Source organism: Syngnathus leptorhynchus, chromosome 11 (assembly GCF_054491065.1).
Source record: "Syngnathus leptorhynchus isolate UIUO chromosome 11, UIUO_Slep, whole genome shotgun sequence".
NCBI lineage: Eukaryota > Metazoa > Chordata > Actinopteri > Syngnathiformes > Syngnathidae > Syngnathus > Syngnathus leptorhynchus.
The window spans coordinates 10,571,123-10,590,539 of NC_141205.1; the positions used below are offsets into that span (position 1 = coordinate 10,571,123).

The 19,417-nt window shown below is 41.5% G+C and overlaps 1 protein-coding gene and 1 long non-coding RNA gene across 2 annotated transcripts in view; one reads left to right on the forward strand and one right to left on the reverse strand.

Moving 5' to 3' along the window:
* Positions 1–19,417, reverse strand: part of LOC147049496 (uncharacterized) — a 22,125-nt gene continuing 2,708 nt past the window's right edge. The window contains exons 2-3 of the long non-coding RNA XR_015067648.1: positions 3,675–3,816; positions 1–1,157 (exon numbers count right to left, since the gene is read on the reverse strand). This is a non-coding gene — a long non-coding RNA (uncharacterized LOC147049496). The remainder of the gene's footprint in view (positions 1,158–3,674; positions 3,817–19,417) is intronic.
* LOC147049497 (zinc finger E-box-binding homeobox 2) overlaps positions 5,942–19,417 on the forward strand; it is a 23,547-nt gene continuing 10,071 nt past the window's right edge. The window contains exon 1 of the mRNA XM_085925150.1: positions 5,942–6,062. Coding sequence (XP_085781276.1) covers positions 6,005–6,062 — 58 coding nt within the window. The 5' untranslated portion in view covers positions 5,942–6,004. The remainder of the gene's footprint in view (positions 6,063–19,417) is intronic.

The window sequence follows — 19,417 nt, forward strand, 5'->3', positions numbered from 1 at the left end:
AACTACTTTAAATTGTAAAGAAGAAAAAAATTCATAATAGTCATTGAATACAATGACAGTCAGCCTCCACTAGAGGGAAGTATAAGATGAGGCTACTCAATTTCTCTCTTCCCAAGCCAATTCTTCACGCTCAGCGTCAAGCTATTAATTTCCATCTTATCCAGTTGTGCTTGCAATTTTTTCAAAGCTCAACTGTAAGTCACATCACTGAAACAACTAAATATGGCAGTGATGTAAGGGCCGAGACGGACTTTGTGTGGTCACAACTGGCTGAGTGCTTCAACAAGCGAGAAGGGGGGTGGAGAAAAAAAAAACTGTTTTTACAAATCGAGCTCATACAATATTATATCGACGTCGCTGCTATAAAAAGCGTGGCTGGGGAGTCGCGAGTGGAAACGGGAGTAAATGTTCGCAGAGACTCCCGGAGGCCTGTCCAAGTGAAGTCATGTTTTCAGTATTTGAGACCACATCATCATATCCTATGATTAGTGCGAGAGCTATTTGAGCACTCAGTGTTTTCACTTTACTTTGACGTGATGACAAATCACACACAGGCCTTGCGCATTACAACAACAACAACACTGTAGTCCCTTACAAAGAGTTTAATCCTGGTTCGTAGAGGTCAGTCGATATTGCATGCTGAAATTCATTTCGAATTGGCAGTTGATAGCTGGGACACTCAAATGAGTCAAGGTTGGTTCAAAGGTAACCTGACAGCACAAACCTCGTTTCTGATCATTATTGGAGTTATTTTCATGCATCCAAAGAAGTACTCATGCAGCTGACCTCTATCTTGTCACAATTATAGAAACATCAATACGCTACTAAAATGCAGTATAGCAGCACGTACCTGTGCCTCCTATATCTGGAGAAGTTCAAAAATCAATATTTATATCATGACATGACAGCATTCATAAAAACAATGAAGAAATTACATCACCCTTATTTTCAGATCACGTCAACTCATTTAACCTTTAGAAAAACTGTCCACGTTTTACAGATCTCATTAAAAATGAGCAATTAAAAAAAAAAAAGCACTGAAAACGGACATCCGCATTCACTTTCACAAACAACCCAACAAAGCTCATCTCATCTCTCGTGATGAATTTCGTCTACGTACTTTGAAGTTCTTTTTGTTGCTTTGCCGGATTTGAGATCTGCAAGATAGAAATATACCGTTTTAAATACTACATGGGCATGTTTGAAATACTTGCATTTCTTTTCTTCTTTCAAATTTACACAGTGACAGACATGTGCCGCCATCTAGTGGACAGAAGTGCAATCACACACAAAATATAGGAAACACGGAAGGGTAGTGTTTTTCAGGAGGCTCGAATAGATGAGTGACAATTCAATTAATTTCAATGGGAAACAAATAATTTGATGTGTTCAGAAAGTATTTTTAAAAAAAGCAAAACAATCGTCTGGGTTTTGATGTGCTATTCTTATACAGCGCGCTACCCTTAAAATCTTTTTTGTGCAGCAGCATGCATTATTATTGGCATTGTGGCATTGTGGCATGGCTCGCTTGTCTCCGTGCAGCCACCGAGGCCTGGCAGGCCTCGAGCCAAGGTTGACTCATTTTCTCCGAGGCAATTGGGGGGGAGCGAAGGGGTGTTCATGTTTGAGATGTGCAACAATTGCAAATCAGTGAACTCGGGATAAAAGCTGATTGGCCACATTAAGACAAATTATATACACAGCCTGTTTGATATATGACGACTTGAAGTTTTCCCTAGTGCGCCCAAACAGCGATGGGAAAAGACAACAGTTTACCCTGGCCCCAAATGAGATAATGAGCGCGTTTGTGTCAGTTTCGTGTTACTTGCCGCCGCATAAAAAGCCAAGGCGGCGTTAATGGAAAGTTGTCGACGCTCCGTCTTTTCGGAGTTACAAATGGAAACGGCTCCAAATAAGAAGGGAAGTTTTTCAAATGCAAAGAAGTGGGCAGCATAATGACTTTTCTTTTTTCTTCTCCCGCCATTCAGAGGGAGGCTTTTCTTTCCCTTTGTCACTTAGCTTTGGCATATAATTAACTCCTGCTTAATATGCTGTTTAAAAGCTCTCCTCCCCAGGCTGGAAAGCTTTGAACCCATAGACCACAGGACGGGACAAAACCCCAGTGGGACTGCTTCCTTCCATGCTCCTCCTCGTGCATGCATGCATTTGAGTGAGTGAGTGAGTGAGTGAGTGAGTGAGTGAGTGAGTGAGTGAGAGAGAGCGAACGAGCAAAAAAAAAAGAAAGAGAAAAGGAACGTCAACATTTTTTCGCGTTGTTGTTTAACAACGCACAACATTGAAACCAGAGTTGGGATTTAACCAATAACGTGTGTGCTCAAGTGGAATATGTCCTCTCTTTTTGCGTTTCTAAAACTTTGCAGATCTCGTTCTATAGTTTGGCTCGGGGCCGAATTCAGGATTGTGAAGGGAATTCATTGATTTGTTGCTGAATACATTTTTCATGTTTGAAGAGACAGTGAACGATTCTTTCAAAAAGTTCTTCAGGCTGGTTAATGATTCTCCCTTCTGAAGTTTACTTTCAAATGAACCGTAAAACAAAGTGAATTACTGGAGTGTATTTCAAACGACAAAGCAATGTTGCCCAATAAATTGCCATGCTTAATGCTAACATATACAAAAGACTATAAACATGCTAAGAGCATCGACAGTTGCGGTTTGAAAATCCTTTAAGCCACCGATTTTGAACACAAATGGTGAAGCAACATGTAGACAGGTAATAGAACAATATTCCAAGTCATATATTCTTTATACAGTGCAGAATAATATATTGAATAGCATTAAATGTAGTCATTTACATTTATTTAACTGTTACTACCTTATCTTTTACAAAGCACAACAATACAGTGCTATTTCACTTCTTCAAAAACTTTTACAACAATGGTTTTTAAGAATGAATTTTGTTACATTTTTGTGAGGGAGCTGGAACGGATGACTGGCATTTCCTTCATTTCAGTGGGGTAAAGATGGCTTGCAGATAGCCAATGTTTCATTTGAATTCAATGCGTGAATTGACAAAAATGTTTTCACAGGCAGACAAATAAGTGACGCTTTTCCCATGCTGCTTCTCCTCATTCAAGGAACTCGGATTTGAGCTAAGCCAGAAGTATATTTAGATTGTTTGTCAACATGTGTTGCTCCACCGTTGCCATTTTCAAATATCCATTACTTAAAGTGTCAGAGACTATTGTTTAGCCCATCAATGTCATTTTGCATCATTTGTTAGCATTAAGCTAAACTCAATTTGTTAAGGCAAAGCTACGTGACTGTTTTAAATATGCAATGTGTAATTCTTATTGCTCTCTATTTGCTTGAGACATTTGACAACCCCACCTACCCTAATTCCTACCAAAATGCGGAACCCAATTATTCCCACCAGGGCATCTTAAGGGTGCAGAGAACCTATTCAGGAGTACTCGAGTCAACCCATAAAAGTCTCTCAATACACCTAGGATTTGGATCAATCAAACAGGTGGCTCCAAGCACACGCACAAAAAAACAGCCTTGCAAATTCAGCCAAGTCAATCAATAAGTGTCATTAGCTCTATTTTGGTGAAAATCACACTCAGGGGGGCCACGTATGACAGACTCCCAGGACCTCTGAAGCACCTCTGCACCTTTGTGACCCTCATCTGTAGCAAAGTTTATTGCCTCACCTCCCTACCCCCAGTCTCTCCTCCTTCCTCCCCTGCGTCCGTCCCATCAACAAAAGGCTCACGATGACCCTTCTGTCCCTCTTTCTTCAAGTAAAGCTTTCTTTTTGCACCCCTACCACCAGGATGCTTTCTTTTCCACAGGCTGTTAGGAAACAAACGGCTTCAATTAATCGATGGGGTACTGGTTTTTTGTTTTGCCTTCAATCAGGTAAAAAAAAAAAGAAATTATGATTTTGAAAGACAGGAAAACTGCCCCCCCCGAAAAACATTATAAAACAAATACAGATAAAGCATTCTGTAGTGGAGAATTTTGGCCTCTCAGTACGGCAGTAATAATCATTCTTTGCAGAGAATACAGAATACATGCCTATCTGTCTAAATGTGCTGCTGCACCATTTGTGTTCTGATCTCTCTTACTTAGAAGTAAACCATCACATAGATGCTAACCTATGTAGAGTTAGAGTTTCACAGTCTATGTTGGCATACAGGTAGTGGAAGCTAAATAATTGTGTTTAAAACACAAAATATAATTCTTTTGGTTCTTCTCATAAAACTAGTAAATTGTCCCAACTGTGTCTCAAACTGGATCAAATTTCTCGAACAGTGTAATTCAGAAATCATTGCCAGTTTGCATTGCATATGTGCAGGTGTACCTAATATTATGACTGCTTAGCCGCTCTTTGCCAGGGACAAGCTGCCCCCCCCCACCCTTGCAAAGAGAATATACATATGGGAGCTAGTTGGGGGTTCTTAACCATGTTTTTCCTTCTTCTACTTTTCGTTGTCTTTCTTTTTTTTTTTTTAAATAATGTATTTATTTATTTAGGGACTTTTTTCAGTTGCAAAACAGATTACGGTCCAGGTTGCAACACAATAGACGCTCAATGCACCACTTCCTTCAGTCATTCGCGCGTGAATGGGGCGCGCGGCGGGGTCCACTCCAGGGTATTCGCGCAGGTGTCGCACAGCCATAAAACACACCGACGGGGTTGTTGGCTACCTGCTGTCATTAATACACAAGTGATCATCTATTTTTACTTGGTGAAAAACGTTGCACTTCATTGAAGTATTTACTGTAAAGAGTTTTCTGTCCTGCACACGTTTGAAGTTATATTTGACGTATTTGTACGTGTGCGCACGAATGTGTGTCCATGCGTCAATTGAAGAAGAAGTGAAGATAATGAAGAAAAGATGAGCGTCAGCGTGGAGAAGCTTTGCAATAAATTCTAATTTGAACAAATATGCGGAAAGGATCACGTGGGGACATGGTGGCGCACACATGGAACTTAAGGGGCTACATTACTGATCATGCTCACGCGCGAGAGTGGGAGGCGTTAGAACTCGACGTGGGCCAAAATTATTTATTGCAAGAGAAAGTGAATCCATTAAACACTATGGGGTATTAAGGAGACAAATGAGGTGGGGTGTATAGTTTAAAAGGGTACGGTTTTTGTTTTTACACTGTAACAATACAGACATGCGTCTTTCATGGTCTGGAAAAAAAAAAAGCATCTGTTTCTGTAGTTTACTGAACAATTGTGACCTACGTTTACGCTCTCATGTATATTTTACAGGGCCCCCTGGTGGCCGGACAGTGCATCAGGAGGAGCCACACAATTGTGTGCACAAACAATTAATTCTTCATTCTGTTTAATTATATAGTGATTTTGTTTTGCTAAAAATACAATACGTGGAGTGCTATTTTTTTTAATACAAAACATGTTGAAAAAAATGCTGGTCATTTTCTGGACTGGAACGAATTAAAGGCATTTCCATTCATATTAATGGCAGAAGCCGATTTGAGATACAAAAATGGCCAAGGAATGAATTACAAGAAGTCATAAAATTCAAACGTAGATCTCAGCCACGATCGTGTTCAGGGCTATGATTGGCTGATCTGCCAATAAAAAGTCAGTTTCGAGTGGAATGTACTCAATTAATAGATTTCCTTTCCTTGTATTGAATATCACATGAGTACTGTATCGCATTCCTATTATAAACAAGTTATTGGCAACCCCGTGTTTCCCACCCTTCTGCCAACCTGTGCTGGTGACGTCACAACTGACTACCCCAACCACCACCCCACCCGCGTGGAGTCCCATCACGAGCTGTGGGTGTCCGGCTGGGCGTGAATGAGATGACTCGCTCCCAGTCTCCCTCTCTCTCTCTCTCTCTCTCTCTCTCTTTCTTTCTTTCTTGCTCTCCATCTACTCTTGTATCCCGAGGCTGCCACGCCGGACGGAGAGCACCGCTGCCGCACTCGCGCCGCCGCTTTCCACGGGACTCCCCCCCGCCCCGAGTCTCCCACCCCTCGCACTCGGGCCACGACCATGACGGAGGAAAGTCGGGGCAAGAGGAGGAAACAAGCCAATCCGAGGAGAAGTCGAGGTAAGCGGCTGTGCTCAGGGCAAAGTTGATGGGTGGAGATGAATGGGAATGCAGGAGAGCCCTCACGCGTAGATATGCGCGCAAAAATCAACGGAGCGGCTTTCAATCTTCTTCTTTTGGGTTCCTGCACGTTTATTGTTTTAAAAAAAAGTTTGCAAAGTTGATGCTGGCTGCGTGTACACCTTGCACAAGAGTGTTGGCCTAATAGTAAATATAAATGTTTGTCTAATAAATGACGTCAGGTGTCACACCATGGGTGTTTTACTAAACGCCTGCAGTCAAATATCTAGTTATACATCACTGCAAAGGACTATTTGGTCAAAATTGCACAAGTTTGAATTTTTTTTTTTTTTTAAATCGTTTATTGTTGTTTTTTTACGAGTTTTTAAACATTAAAGCACTCACAGTAGGCAGAGCGCTGCGCATGGGTTTGAACAGAACACTTGCATGTTCACTTTTAAATATTTTGAAAATATAAAAATGAGATGAAGATTAGCTTCTGATTAAGTATGACAAAAAAAAGGGGCCGCACACACGAACGCGCACATATACACGCACGCCCACAGACACACGCACACAAACACACGCTCACGAACGAACACACACTCGATTTATATTATAGGAGTCATGTGGATGCTGTTTGCACATCATTTTCTTGATGGTTAAATCCATTATGAAGGTCACGCGCAGCGGAAAAAAAAAATATGAATAGCGTTTCAAATCATAAGCGATAAAGAGGGTCCCGTTTTATAATGTGGCTTGCTGTTAATGTGCTTCTATATTTACGCTGTCAACCAGCTGATGGAGATTTAGTTCCAGTGTCTTTCATCAGTGACCATAAATGAACATAGTGTACAGCCCTGGAGGACTTTATACAACAACACAAATGGGCCTCCAGTCAGAAGTTCTGGTTAGACATTACATGACTTCCTTCAATGCCCCCAAAGCAACTAAAAAGCGTGAAGAATTTGAATGTAAATTTTTTCGTCAAAGACATGCTTTAATTCGGACTGAACGAGAATGAAAAGAATTAAGTGCGTGCTTGTTTGTTCCCGATTCGACACGTAACCGCCGGCTGTCTACTTCTACACTGTAGTTGATTTAAGCGTCTCCTCATTTTATTGAGGGTGTCGCCTGAGTGTGAGCATTGACACACAACCACGCAGGCACAGACACACTTAGACAGCCAAGCCACCTTTGACCCTCGCGTAACAGTTTGTCGACCGGCCGCACTCAATTTCGCAGATCAACGGCACCACAGATTCGTCGAAGCTGTCATCGGCCCCAAAAAAGAAAAAAGAAAAATGGACAGACTTATCACACGACTGACAACTCTGGGCTGTTACACTTAATGGGACATCTTCAAAGTATCATCAGGTCTTTGTTTTATATGTATTCCCCACAGTCAGTAATCACCCGTGCTGTCAATTGTAGGCGACGTTACTGTGACGCCAGCGTGCAAATGCGTGTAGCGTTTGGAATGCACTTGGCTGCAGGGTGAGCGTTAAGGATCCTTGATAAAAACCAAGCGAATCTGGCAACTCGGCCATCCGCAGGAGCCTTTCCAAACCAGAAGACGAGAGAAAAACCCACGCGAGGCAAGGTTTCGACTTTTTCCGAGGCGCCTATCGATTGCGCGTCTGTGTCCGCCCTCCGGTAAAACTGTCAATGCTGAGCAATATCAAGCAACCTGGGGAAATTAGCACTCTTTTTGTGTTTTGGCGCCGGCATTGTGGTCTGAAATGATGACTTTTCAACAATTTTGTATCCAAACCATCACAAATTTTGTACATGAGTCACGATAATATCCATTGGCCACGGAGATACCGCAGCCAGATGTCAATATAACCATCAAACATGACATTGACAATACAAATGCTAATATCTAATATAAAAGTCTTCATGTTACATCACGTTACTCTCGAAATTCCATTTTTTTTCCAAAAAAATCTCATTCAATTCCCCCCCCCCCCCCCAAAAAATAACTTCATTCCAATGAGATTGATTATTTTTTTCTTCAAAAATACCTTTTTTTTTTTTAACCACTTTAATCTCACGACTTTGGTCTTGAAAATACAAAACTATATTGTTGAAAGACTTTTTTTTCAATGAGCCAATTTCTGCTTATGCGAAAATGGGATGTTTTGTGCTCAGCTTTGCCACATGGTCTCCACTCTCCTCTCCTGTTGCTTCAAAGTTTTCTGTACGATTTAGAAGCAACACACCTCACGCTCCGCATTGGCTCGCCATCGGCCGCCAAAGAGTGCGCGCATCTTTTCCGCTGTCTACTCATCAAAGAAACAGATGAGGCTTGCGTTACACATTTAGCTCCTTTATGTTGTCTGTCGAAAAAGCCTCGGCATGTTGTCGAGCTGGGTTTTTTTTGTTTTGTTTTTTCAAAGAAGGGTTTTCTCTATCCTCTCCTCAGCCGCCTCGCTCTCTCTTTTTCTTCTTTTTTCAAGTGCCAATTTATTTAAACTCCTTTCCCCTTTTCTTCTTTCTCCTTCATTGATTTCCAAACCCCAGTCTTTGTGTGCAGCTGGGGCCCAGCTGTGTGTCTTGCGACGGTGTACATGTGTGTGTGTGTGTGTGTGTGTGTTTGTGTGGCTTTTTCTGGCACATTGCTGCCACAGTGAGCATAGCGCACTGTACACACAAAGGACCCTGGCCGCAAAAAAAAGAAAGGGGGGGAAAAAAAAGAGAGGGGGAAAGTTTGGAACAAGAGAAGATGTACATGCTCGTACTGTAACAACGGCAGCGGGCCGGGTCGTTTGCATCAGCGTTTGGGGATGAGCGAGACGCCAGTGAAGAGCTCTGGCACCACGGTTTATTAGCCGGAGACGTTTTTTGGAGGGGCGTCAGAAGCGGCGGGTGGGGGCACCGAGGGGGGAACGAAAGACGAGGATGATGACAGAGGTGGGGAGCTGATGCGGTTGACAGAGTCGGAGACGGCAAAAGCATTTACTGGGCGTGAGAAGATGCCACGAAGGAGCCCAGTTCCCACCAGGCAGTACGGTTTCTACAACTATTTGCGTTTCCATTGGCAAAGTGCTGCAAAGTGCAGTCGCAGACTTTTCAATTAGTTGGTTTTCATCTCGGGGTTGGGCGAATACCGGTATCGGGCTGACACCAGTCGGATTTTAAGATCTCGGGTACTCATGGAGGCTGCTGATATGCTGAATGTTTAATACAGCCTACATCATCAGTTTGAATGTAAAGATGGCGACTCCACTCGGAATCCAAAAAATCCTGCTCCTCACATGCACGTATTGTGTTGGTTGTAGGTATTGTTGTTTTATTAATACAAAAATCAATGTTATCCGATGACTCGATCCTACTTCTGATTATAGCTGACAGTGACATAGAGCCCTGAGAACGGGAATAGCCTTGGGAAGTGGTCTAAAGACAAAGCAATATTATCTGATCAAGACAAATTACTTTTTGATTACATTTTTTTTCTGCCCATGTGGTCACATGAGTATCATTTGATTACATGTACACAAGACACGGCGCGTCCTCGATTTACGATGGTTTAGACATTTGCAGTTTTGATAATACAGACGGCACTCAATGAGCCAGGGAAGCATTACATACAGTGTTTGTCCGCATGAACGACATTTGGGCTGCCGCCATATTGCATTTCTTAAATTGTCTTTTATGGCTTTTTTAGGATACTTACATACAGTAATGCCTTTGCATGTGTGATAGGAGAGGCACAATCATTGATGTACTTTATGTACGTATACTTTAGCAGGATCGAATGTCAATTTAATCTTTTTTAGACACGGTAGATTAGACATAGATTAGATTAGACATAGATTAGATTAAAGAGAGGAATTTTCTGTACTTTTTTATGCTTATTTTTGCGATTTTTTGCTAAAACGGCTGAATTAGCCGTTGTCGTAGCTGACAAATTCTCAGCTAACAAAGTCGTCGACAAGCCCGGGATTGCCATTAGCCTGTTGGCAGCTAAACAAAGCCCATATTATTCTTTTAGCTAACATGCCAAGTAAAAAAACAAAACACTGGAAATTCACCAGTGTGCGTCATGTTCTTCTTTGTCAAATTCATTGGCGGCCTCTGCTGTATCACTCGGCACTACTGTCACGCTAGCAACACAGCTGATGCCGCCGCTAGCACGTCCCATCTAGCGAATCCGGCTAGATTGGTTTTGAGCGTTTCAAATCAGATTTCTGCGAGTCTAACTGAGCGCTAATCTTTGTGCGTCCTCATTTGTCGTTTAGCACCGTCTCAAGTGTCACGCCCTTCTGCCCCGCTATAGCCTTTGATCCCAGAACTGTGCCGCCGCACGGACGGGGAATCCCTTGATTGAGTCCCTCTGCTATTTTTCACATGTTTATTCAATTACGTCTCATCAGTCCCATGTCTTCCTGTGCATTCCTGCCGCACGGCTGCCACACTGTCCGTCCGATCCAAGGAGAAGTTATTCGGAAAGATTTACGGTGCCAGCGCGGGATTAGTGCATGTGAAAGCAGTTTTCCCCATAATTGCCCTCTCATGACATTTTTGGAAGTCATAGTCATACGTTACATCCAAATATCAGTGTGGAATTTTCAATCTGCGATAACCGGTTACTGAAATTCATCTCCGTGTTCAAACAAAAAAAAGCACGCACTGGTGAACACATGAAGCTAACATAACTTTTTTTGCGCCTAGGCCTAGCCATGTTTCGTATTTCTATTTTCACATCAAAGCTGGCTTGGTTTTAATTCTCATCATTGTCCTTTTCTAGAATTATTAGCACTTTCTTTGTCATTGTGCTGGCAAGCTCCTCGCCCTTAAGTTCTATTTTGAGAGAGCCCCCCCCCCCCCTGCCCTCTCTCCTCCCACCCTTGTTTTTGTGCAGACATCCTGGAGATTGCGTGTTTGATATGCTGCACATGTTTCACAGAAGAAAGAGCTCCCAAAGCCTCCACTTAGGTCGATTGCCACACAATTTATAGATATGTGCTGTTTTATCACGCCTCAAATTAAGTTTTGAAAACGCTGCTTCAGATCACATTCTGTTAGTCAGATTGGCGGGAGTGAGGCCGACCTAGCTCTGAATGAGTAGGACGCGACTACACGAGAAAATAAGACTTACGTTTTTTGTCTTTTTTTTTTTTAAATATCACATCAAGACGTTCGGCGCATGTGTTCATTTACTAGGAAATTGAATAGTGCAGAAGTTGTTTTGTATTGTTGAAGTTGGACTAATTACATGTCACTCCCACATTCCAATACTCCACGCCAGTTCTTTTTTCAAATAATTTGGCATAATTTCAAAGCAGAGAAGGTATTTATTTAGAAATAAACAAAGCTCCCAAATATGTCAGTTTTGTTGTAATTTAACCACAACAATGCTTTAGAATTTTTTTTTATATCCAATAAGAAATATTTCAGATGGTAAAAACAAACTCAAAACTATCAGTTTCAGAAAAATGTTTATGTTTTCTTTGTTTTCTCTTACAATGACGTTATCTTATTCTGCCTTGTTTCTCAAATATTTAGTAAATTTTGTGCAACAATAAAGCGCTACAATAATACACTTTTTTTTTTTTTTTTAGTTAATTGTTCTTTATTGTCATTTTCAATGAATACTATAAAAATGACATAGCCCAGAACCGCATCTGCTTTGAAACGATGGCAAAATACCAACATGGTTCATGACCCCCCCCAAATGATCATTCATAAAGTATCATGTCTCACAGTTATGGTAGATTTCCCCCAACTGAAAAATAATATATGTACCATAGTTCAAATGTTTGTGCATCACTGCACAAGATGTATACAGACTTCAGTGCAACAAAGTATCATGTCATCACTGCTGTCCTATGGAAAGATACTGTGTAACAAAATAATCTCTTTTCAAAAATTGCTCAAAGCGGGAAACATCAAGATTATCTGCAAAACACACTACACAGTGCATATTTCCAATAACTTGGACAAACTCCCTCATGGGTGAGAAATTAAAGCCTCCCTCTTTTTGCCATCTCTGTACCTGTAATCACCAGGTACCACCTCTACTTGACCTGCCATCCCACACACTCACTCACACACACACACACACACACACATGCGCATACACCTGCAAGGGAGTGAACACATTCCAACCGGGATAAAAACATGCATGCAGGGTTTTCTTCCACCTGTAACACACGACACATCGGAGTGTGTTTCTTTTTGGAAAAAAAATAGAAAAATTCTTCGCCAGCAGTGCAGGCATTTTCTATTTTAAAGATTTCGGCATAACAATAAGCATGTGAGGTGCATGTATTATTTTTGTCCCCTTGTATCTGTGACTGTGGCTGATTGCGTGTATGTTGGAGTCAATGAATGAGATTGCAGACTTCTTGTGTTTATCCTGTTATTGTTGCTGTCTTTCCTTGATCACCGGTGGAGGATTACAATTTAACTAGCGGTGGTTGGCCTGATGGAATTAGCGAACCATGTTTACTTTACAAAGACGTGCAGTTGTTTAAATAGTGCCAGTTGCACGACGCATGCACGTAACATTCTGTGTGGAATAGTTTCCATCCATCCATTTTTTGAAATCGTGTATTGTCGCAAGGGTCAGAGCTGGAATCAATGCCACAACCTCTGCACTGTGAGGCTGACATGCTAAAATAATCACCAAATTGATCAAAGCAAAATCATTGCGATATAAAAGTGGATAAAATCTGCAAAGTGGCATTTTCACTCATCCGTTTTCCACCGCACTGGAACACATTAAGCACACCGTCTTGATTTGAACACTTTGAAGGTACCATTTTTTTTTTTATTCATCTGGGGGATGTTCAGCAGTAAATGAGACATCTATTAACTAAATTACTGTTATTACAGTTTAAGTTTTTTTTTCCAGTGAGTGCAGCGATTAGAGGGAGGGGTTGATTTGTTAGTCGGCATCTACTTAACACGAATTTGGTCCGTAGTTCATCCATTGGTTTTGAAGACTATCTGTCGTCCTTTCAGTCTTCGGGTTAGCCGATCAGCCTATCCCAGCTAATTTTTGTGCAAGCGTGACCCATATTTTCCTATGGTTACAAAGTTGTGACCCACTTTTGTCGTGTCCTCCGTACATATAAAATGATAGCTGATGTTCATTCTTATAACATTTCTTTTTTTTTGTTTTTCTTCTTCACAAAATGAAAGGAGAACATGCACAATGTTTTGGTGGCCTTTTCAGGAAATTGTTCCTACATCTGATCCCTTTCGGCTTCATTAGGGTTACTGGCCTATTCCAGCTGACTTTTGGCAGAGGAGGCGGAGTCAATCGCATGGTACATGGTGTTTTGTGGAATGCTGATGCACATTCTTATCTTTTTCTTTTTTTAACCGACAAATATTGGCAGGTTTGCTTTGGAAATTGTATAGCTATAGCTAAGTAAGGGGAGGCATTTAATTTAAAAACGAAGCACTGATACATGAAAATGAAAGGATGAAGAGGCCCAATAACAGTTCTGAGGTTTGTACCAAATCCATTTTTTCCATTTTGCGGCTGACTTTGGTACCTCGGCGGTGGAAAGTGCATAGTTGTGATTCTGTGGTGTGTGTGTCCAATGTTGCTGGAGGGATGGAGAATAGAGTGGCGGTAAAGGAGGGGGGGGGGGGGGGGGGGGGGAGTGGGGGACGTCATAAGACCACCGGGCAGCATATCAGACGGAGGAACGTCATCTTTAAATGCTATGCAGCAGTGAGTAGTTGAGGTGCAAATGTGTCCAGGCTCCATACTGAGACATGGACGCTTCGGTGCCACTTTCATTTCTTTGCCCCCCCCCCCCTCCTCCTCCCCTCCCTCCATCCGTCCGTGCACTTTTCTTCTTTTACGGCATTTCTGCTTTTCATCTTCTTTTTTTTCCCTCCCTCTCCTCGCCTTCTTTTGTCATCCGTTTAAATTTGTCTCGATTCTTGCCATCTGTACCGGCTCTCCTGGCTCCGATTGCTGTCATTATATTTCCATTTTAATCTGACTTTTCTCCTCATTATCGACACATTCGCCCACGCGTTCATAGAGCCGGCTCGAGTATCCTCGGTCCCTGTCCCGTCGCCATCACCTCGGCCCCCCTGACCTCCCCTCCACCGTCGCATTGACATCGCACGCTGCCCCCCCCTTCTCTCCCCTCCCCTTCCGAAAACCACTTCAAACAGCGCCATCAAAGCCCACAGGCAGCCAGCCAGCCAGCCAGCCAGCAAGGCAGCAAGTCGGGCCAGCCTTCTGCTTCGACTTAAAATTACTGTCGTCCCAGTCGCGAGGCTGCTTTCCTCTTCTGATACACATCAAAGATCCTCTTAAACCTTCCAAGTTTAAAACCCCTTTCCTCGTTCTTCGACGGAGCTGTTGTCCGTTCTCGCGCTCCCTCCATCATTTTGTTCGAGCAGCCCAGTAATGACAAGCACGCGCCGTCTTGAGAAGTTCTGCTGCCTGTGCATTTTTCTCTGCGACTTTAATTTGGTTCTATTTAGAGACAATGGCGTGGCCTGGGCAAGCACAACACATACATTTTCAATTGCCTTCAGTCAAAAGTGATCATTGTGACTAAAGTCAATATGCAATATGATTTTTAAATCTGGTTTGCATGACCATAAAAACTAAAGTGTGTATGGATTCATACTTGTTATTCCCTCATACACAGGCCATTAAATAAATTGCTGAAATTAAAGGACTGCGGACTATAAAAGACTTTGGGGGGAAATAAGTGGCACTGAGAACAAAGCCAGAACTATAGAAATACAAGGGGGGCAAAAAATTATGAGTAAAGTCAAAATTTAAAGTAAAAAAGTAGTAATTTTTTTAACTCTTAATATTAAGAGTGAGCAAAGAGTCAACCATACAAAAATAAAGTCAGAAAATTAAAGAGGAAATTACAGTTGTGAGAATAGTCAAAATATTACGAGAATAAAATGTCATGAGGAAAACAACGCTTGAAAAAATAAACAGAGGAAAATTTCTGATTTTGCACGAATAAAGCCATAAAAATAAATGAAAAACATTAGAATATCATTTTCCAAGAATAATTGATACTTTACAAAAGTCATAATTATGAGGAAAATTTGAGTAATATGCGTCAAAGTTAAAATATTAAAATAGTTGAAATGTACTAGGAAAAAGTCATAATATACTCAGCTAGAATATTTAAAAAAAATGAAAATTGTATGCAATTAAATAAAAGCGATTTTGTATTTTTAGTAACTTTTCTTCAATTTTGAATTTTAAATCAACCTTTTATCGAAGAAATCTCATAAAAGTAGTCATTTCGTGCCATTGAAGCAGTAATATTACAATAAAGTATTTTATGAGGGCAAAGCCATAATAAAAGAAACAACGGCATAATACGAAACAAATTGTCTTAATTAAGCCTGTGTTAAAATGAACAAACACTTGCCTTCAAGTGAAATCACTTTTCCAGTATTATTCCAATTTCAAATTTCCTAACATGTTAGCTTTTGCAATGCTTTTTTAGAGTGAGGTCACAGAGGTAACCCAACAAAGTTGTAACTGGCTGGCTGCAGTGTCCAACATGAGCCAGATGATGGCACTCAATCTGTATTTGAAGCCTCTCACAAGAGTTGCCCCCCCTTACGACCTTTAATGTTCCAAAAACCAAGTCACATGAGGACTGATCTAAAAGTCCCCTTGTTCGTTTGAATGATTATCTGTCGCCGTTTGTATGTTTCCCTGCGCACACGTGTTGTAAATACCCACCCATGTTACACTTAATGAGCACTAAATTGTCCCTTTTAAAAGTCTTGCATTGCTCTACAGATCTTATTTACAAATGTTGAAGAGGAACAAAAGCCAGTGGGATGCATTCTTAGTGCTTGAACTAACCAAATCCCACAGTGCATAGTTGTTCATTTAAGCTCAGAGACTTTTTTTTTTTTTGATTTACCATGCATCCCCTATTAAAACAACTTCAGAACCTTTTGCGCTTGTCAGAGAATGTTTTAATATTCAAAGGGAACCACTATTGTGTGTGGAGTTTTTTTTTCCCCCCTTCGCTTTTGCGGGCGAACAAAATAAAGAGCCACATCAGAAAGCTGGAGCAGTCCCTGAGCATTTTCATGTGTAAAGAGGAAAAAAGGAAAAAAAAAAACGAGAGGGAAAACAAATTTGGACGTGGGGTATTTATAGAGTGCTGTGAGAGAGCTTTTGCAATGACAGGAGCCTAATGAAGTGGAGCTTTGCTTTTGATTCATAGTGTGGTAAGCGCGTGGGTCCCTCTGTGACTTGCTGGAGCATTCCTGCGCCGGTCCCTCGCTACACGGAAAACCAGCTCGGGCCACAAGGGAGGGCGGCAGGCCAAGTCCAAACGCTACACGCCTTAGGCCAAGCCAAGCCTTTTTGCCGCCGATGTCAAGTCCCGCTTTTAGATCGGCGCGCAGACAGCGGTAACCAGGTTCTATTCATATGGCGTACAACACTGCGGGGCGTCGCATTCGTCGGTCGCGGTCTTCTGTAATGTTGATATTGTTTGTATTCCAGCGCGCAGAATGCATTAGTTTGACCGAGCCAACTTTTCCTGACCACCTTAGCTGCAGCGGTTGGTCAGGTTCTATTCACATGGCACACAACACTTCATTCCTCAGTTGTGGTCCATTTTTTTAAATTATTATATTTTGGTATTCAACACATTTTATTCTGACCAGGCCACTAATGACTTCAGTTGCATTTGACAGCCGGCGCCTGATTTGAATGATACGCACGGGACACAACGATGTGGGGCGGCTCATTTATCAGTTGCGGTCGTGCGTCATGTTGTTTCTATTGTTTGGATTCTGGTTTGCAAAATGTAAAACTTCGGATGAGGCAAAATTTGCCTTCTTGCTTTCAAAGGGTTGTGTCGGAAAAAAAAACAAAGTAAATAGGGAAGACCCTGGTAACAGTTTAAATTCTGGGTAGTTGGGGTTGAGTTGTTAGGGTGGACCAGGTGTGTGAGTGAACAAGGTGGGCTGTTATTTCAAGTGTCACAGGTAGGACTCGGGGTTTGCGAAACCCACACAGGAGGTCGGCGCACAGGAAGCCTCGAAAGGAAGAAGAGCGACGACCACAAAGGTCGTTTGCACACCTCTTCACTCACACCTTGACACTTGTGCTGCAAAGACAAAAACTGATTGTTTCTTTTCTTGTCACCCACACTGACTTTAATGAACAGCTAATTGTTTTTTTTTTACTGTCGGCCACGGTGGTTCCATCGTGACTCAAAGAAAATGAATCCCTGGAAAGCAAAAAAAAAAAAAAAATGGATCTCTTGTATTTTATAGTGAACTGTTATCTAACGCAAGATATTCGGAATAGACACGACTTAACCATTTATTTGCACTGTGGGAGCGTCCCATGTCTCCAATTAACTGGTTGGCCATCACTCTTTGCTGATATTCTGACATACATCATAAGGAACCGGAAGGTTGCCCGGCAACCAATCACACGTGACCTATCTATTATCTCATATCTGTTCACTGTTGGTTTTATACCATCTATTCATTAGAGCCCCATAAAAGCTAGCTTCCATTGAACCTACAGTATGCGCTTCACGTTTGTTCTTCTTTTGAATGCCGAGTAGAAAGAGAATCCACATTGGGTTTTTTTTTAATTATTTTTTTGCCTTGAAAGCGCACATGTTCTCCGCGGCGGTGCAGTATGGCCTAATGAGCGAGACATCTGAAGTACACAGTTGTTTTTGTTTTTTAAGCTTTCTCGCTTTGTGAGAATGTTAGAGGCCGTTTTCTTGCGATCATCACTTCTGTTTTTTTTTCTCTCACCTCTGACACGCAATTGATGTGTCACTCTCTTATCTCTGTCATATTTTCTTTCTTGCTCACATTAATTTCCATTTCCTCACCCCTTGTTATTAATGGAGGTGATGTAAAGGGAAATGTAGCAACCCCAAAGTTGCTTTTTTTTTTTTTTTTTTTTTTGGGTGGCCATCGCTACCTTGTTAATAGTCCCCGGTTGGCCTGACTTGGACCCTCACGTCGACGTGTTTGTGGCTATTATGACATATCATTAGACAAGAATGTTTCTGCTTCCTCTTCTCTCACCACAGAGATGCAATTAAAAAAAAAAAAAAAAGACAACCAGAGAAGATCTTGAAAACATCACATTTCCACAGGTTAAAGTAACATTTTTGGGTTGGGTTCCTCTTCAATCTGCTGTCATATATAAAACATGGCCGCGTTGAATTCAAATGAAGTGTCGCATTCCACCGTGGGGTAACCGCCAAAGAGGAGCAAATGATACACTTCATGATCATAGTGTGTGTGTTTTTTATAGAGCAATGACAAAGCCGTGTGAATAAATCCAGAGGGCTATTTATCCTGCTATTTTGTCACTCTTAGTGCTATTTCATAAAAAAAAAAAATTGAAAGCAAGCGTCTGTGCTAAGATGGAGATCAGGTGGGAGGTGTTTGTTCTTGGTTGTGGTCCTCGCTTGAGTCATCGCACCAATGTCAGTCGGCATGTATGACTCAACGGGCGGCCACAGTGAGTATTTGTCAATGTCGTGTACCGAAATATACATAAAAAGATTCAAATCATTCATTTTCCACGAGTTCACCCGACTACAGAGTCATTTAAGGTGTGCGAGGTGTTCTCCCGAGAAGCCACGCAAGGCGAGGACTCGCTCGTCTTCGGTTTTGTTGAGCGTGTGGGCGTCCGTGACCCTCATGTGGTGAATTATCGAGTCCAAAACAGCGAGAGTTGACTTTCTTATGACAGCTACGAGGCCGTTGCGCTTTTGCCTTGCATTAAAGCTGGATTAACTACAAACAGGCTTTAGTGTGAATTATAGCATGTCACGGGGAAAAGCTGCACTCCACGCATCATGTTGTCTCGCTTTTTGCTCGAGAGATGATAGGAGAGGGCGGGTCGGTGGCATCATTTGAAAGGCAATATGTATTTTATTATTGAAAAAAAATATGCTCGCAAATAACTTTCTTGCTTTTCTTCATGTTAAAAAAAGTTTCCATTTTGTTCATGTAAAAAAAAGTACGTTTTTTTGGGGGGGTTTTGACTAAAAATTAAAAACTTGGAGATGCATGTTCTGGACATTATGTTCAAATGGAGCCGTGTTTCAAGAATTTGCTTGATGTATGTAAAACGCTTTCTTGACATTTTAAAGGGAAATACCCAATTTTTAAATTAGAATTGAATGTGATAGTTTCTGAAAATTCATTAGCTCAGTAATTTACTAAATGGTCTTCAGCATGAATCTCTTTTTATGTTGTTGTTTTTTTCACTCAAAATGTAAACCCATTTGGAGATGCATGCAACAGTGCTCTGTTCAAAAATATTTTTGGGCTAGAGACATTTGGAAATAATTTGAAAATTGTTTAACTTGACAACAATTATTATTGTG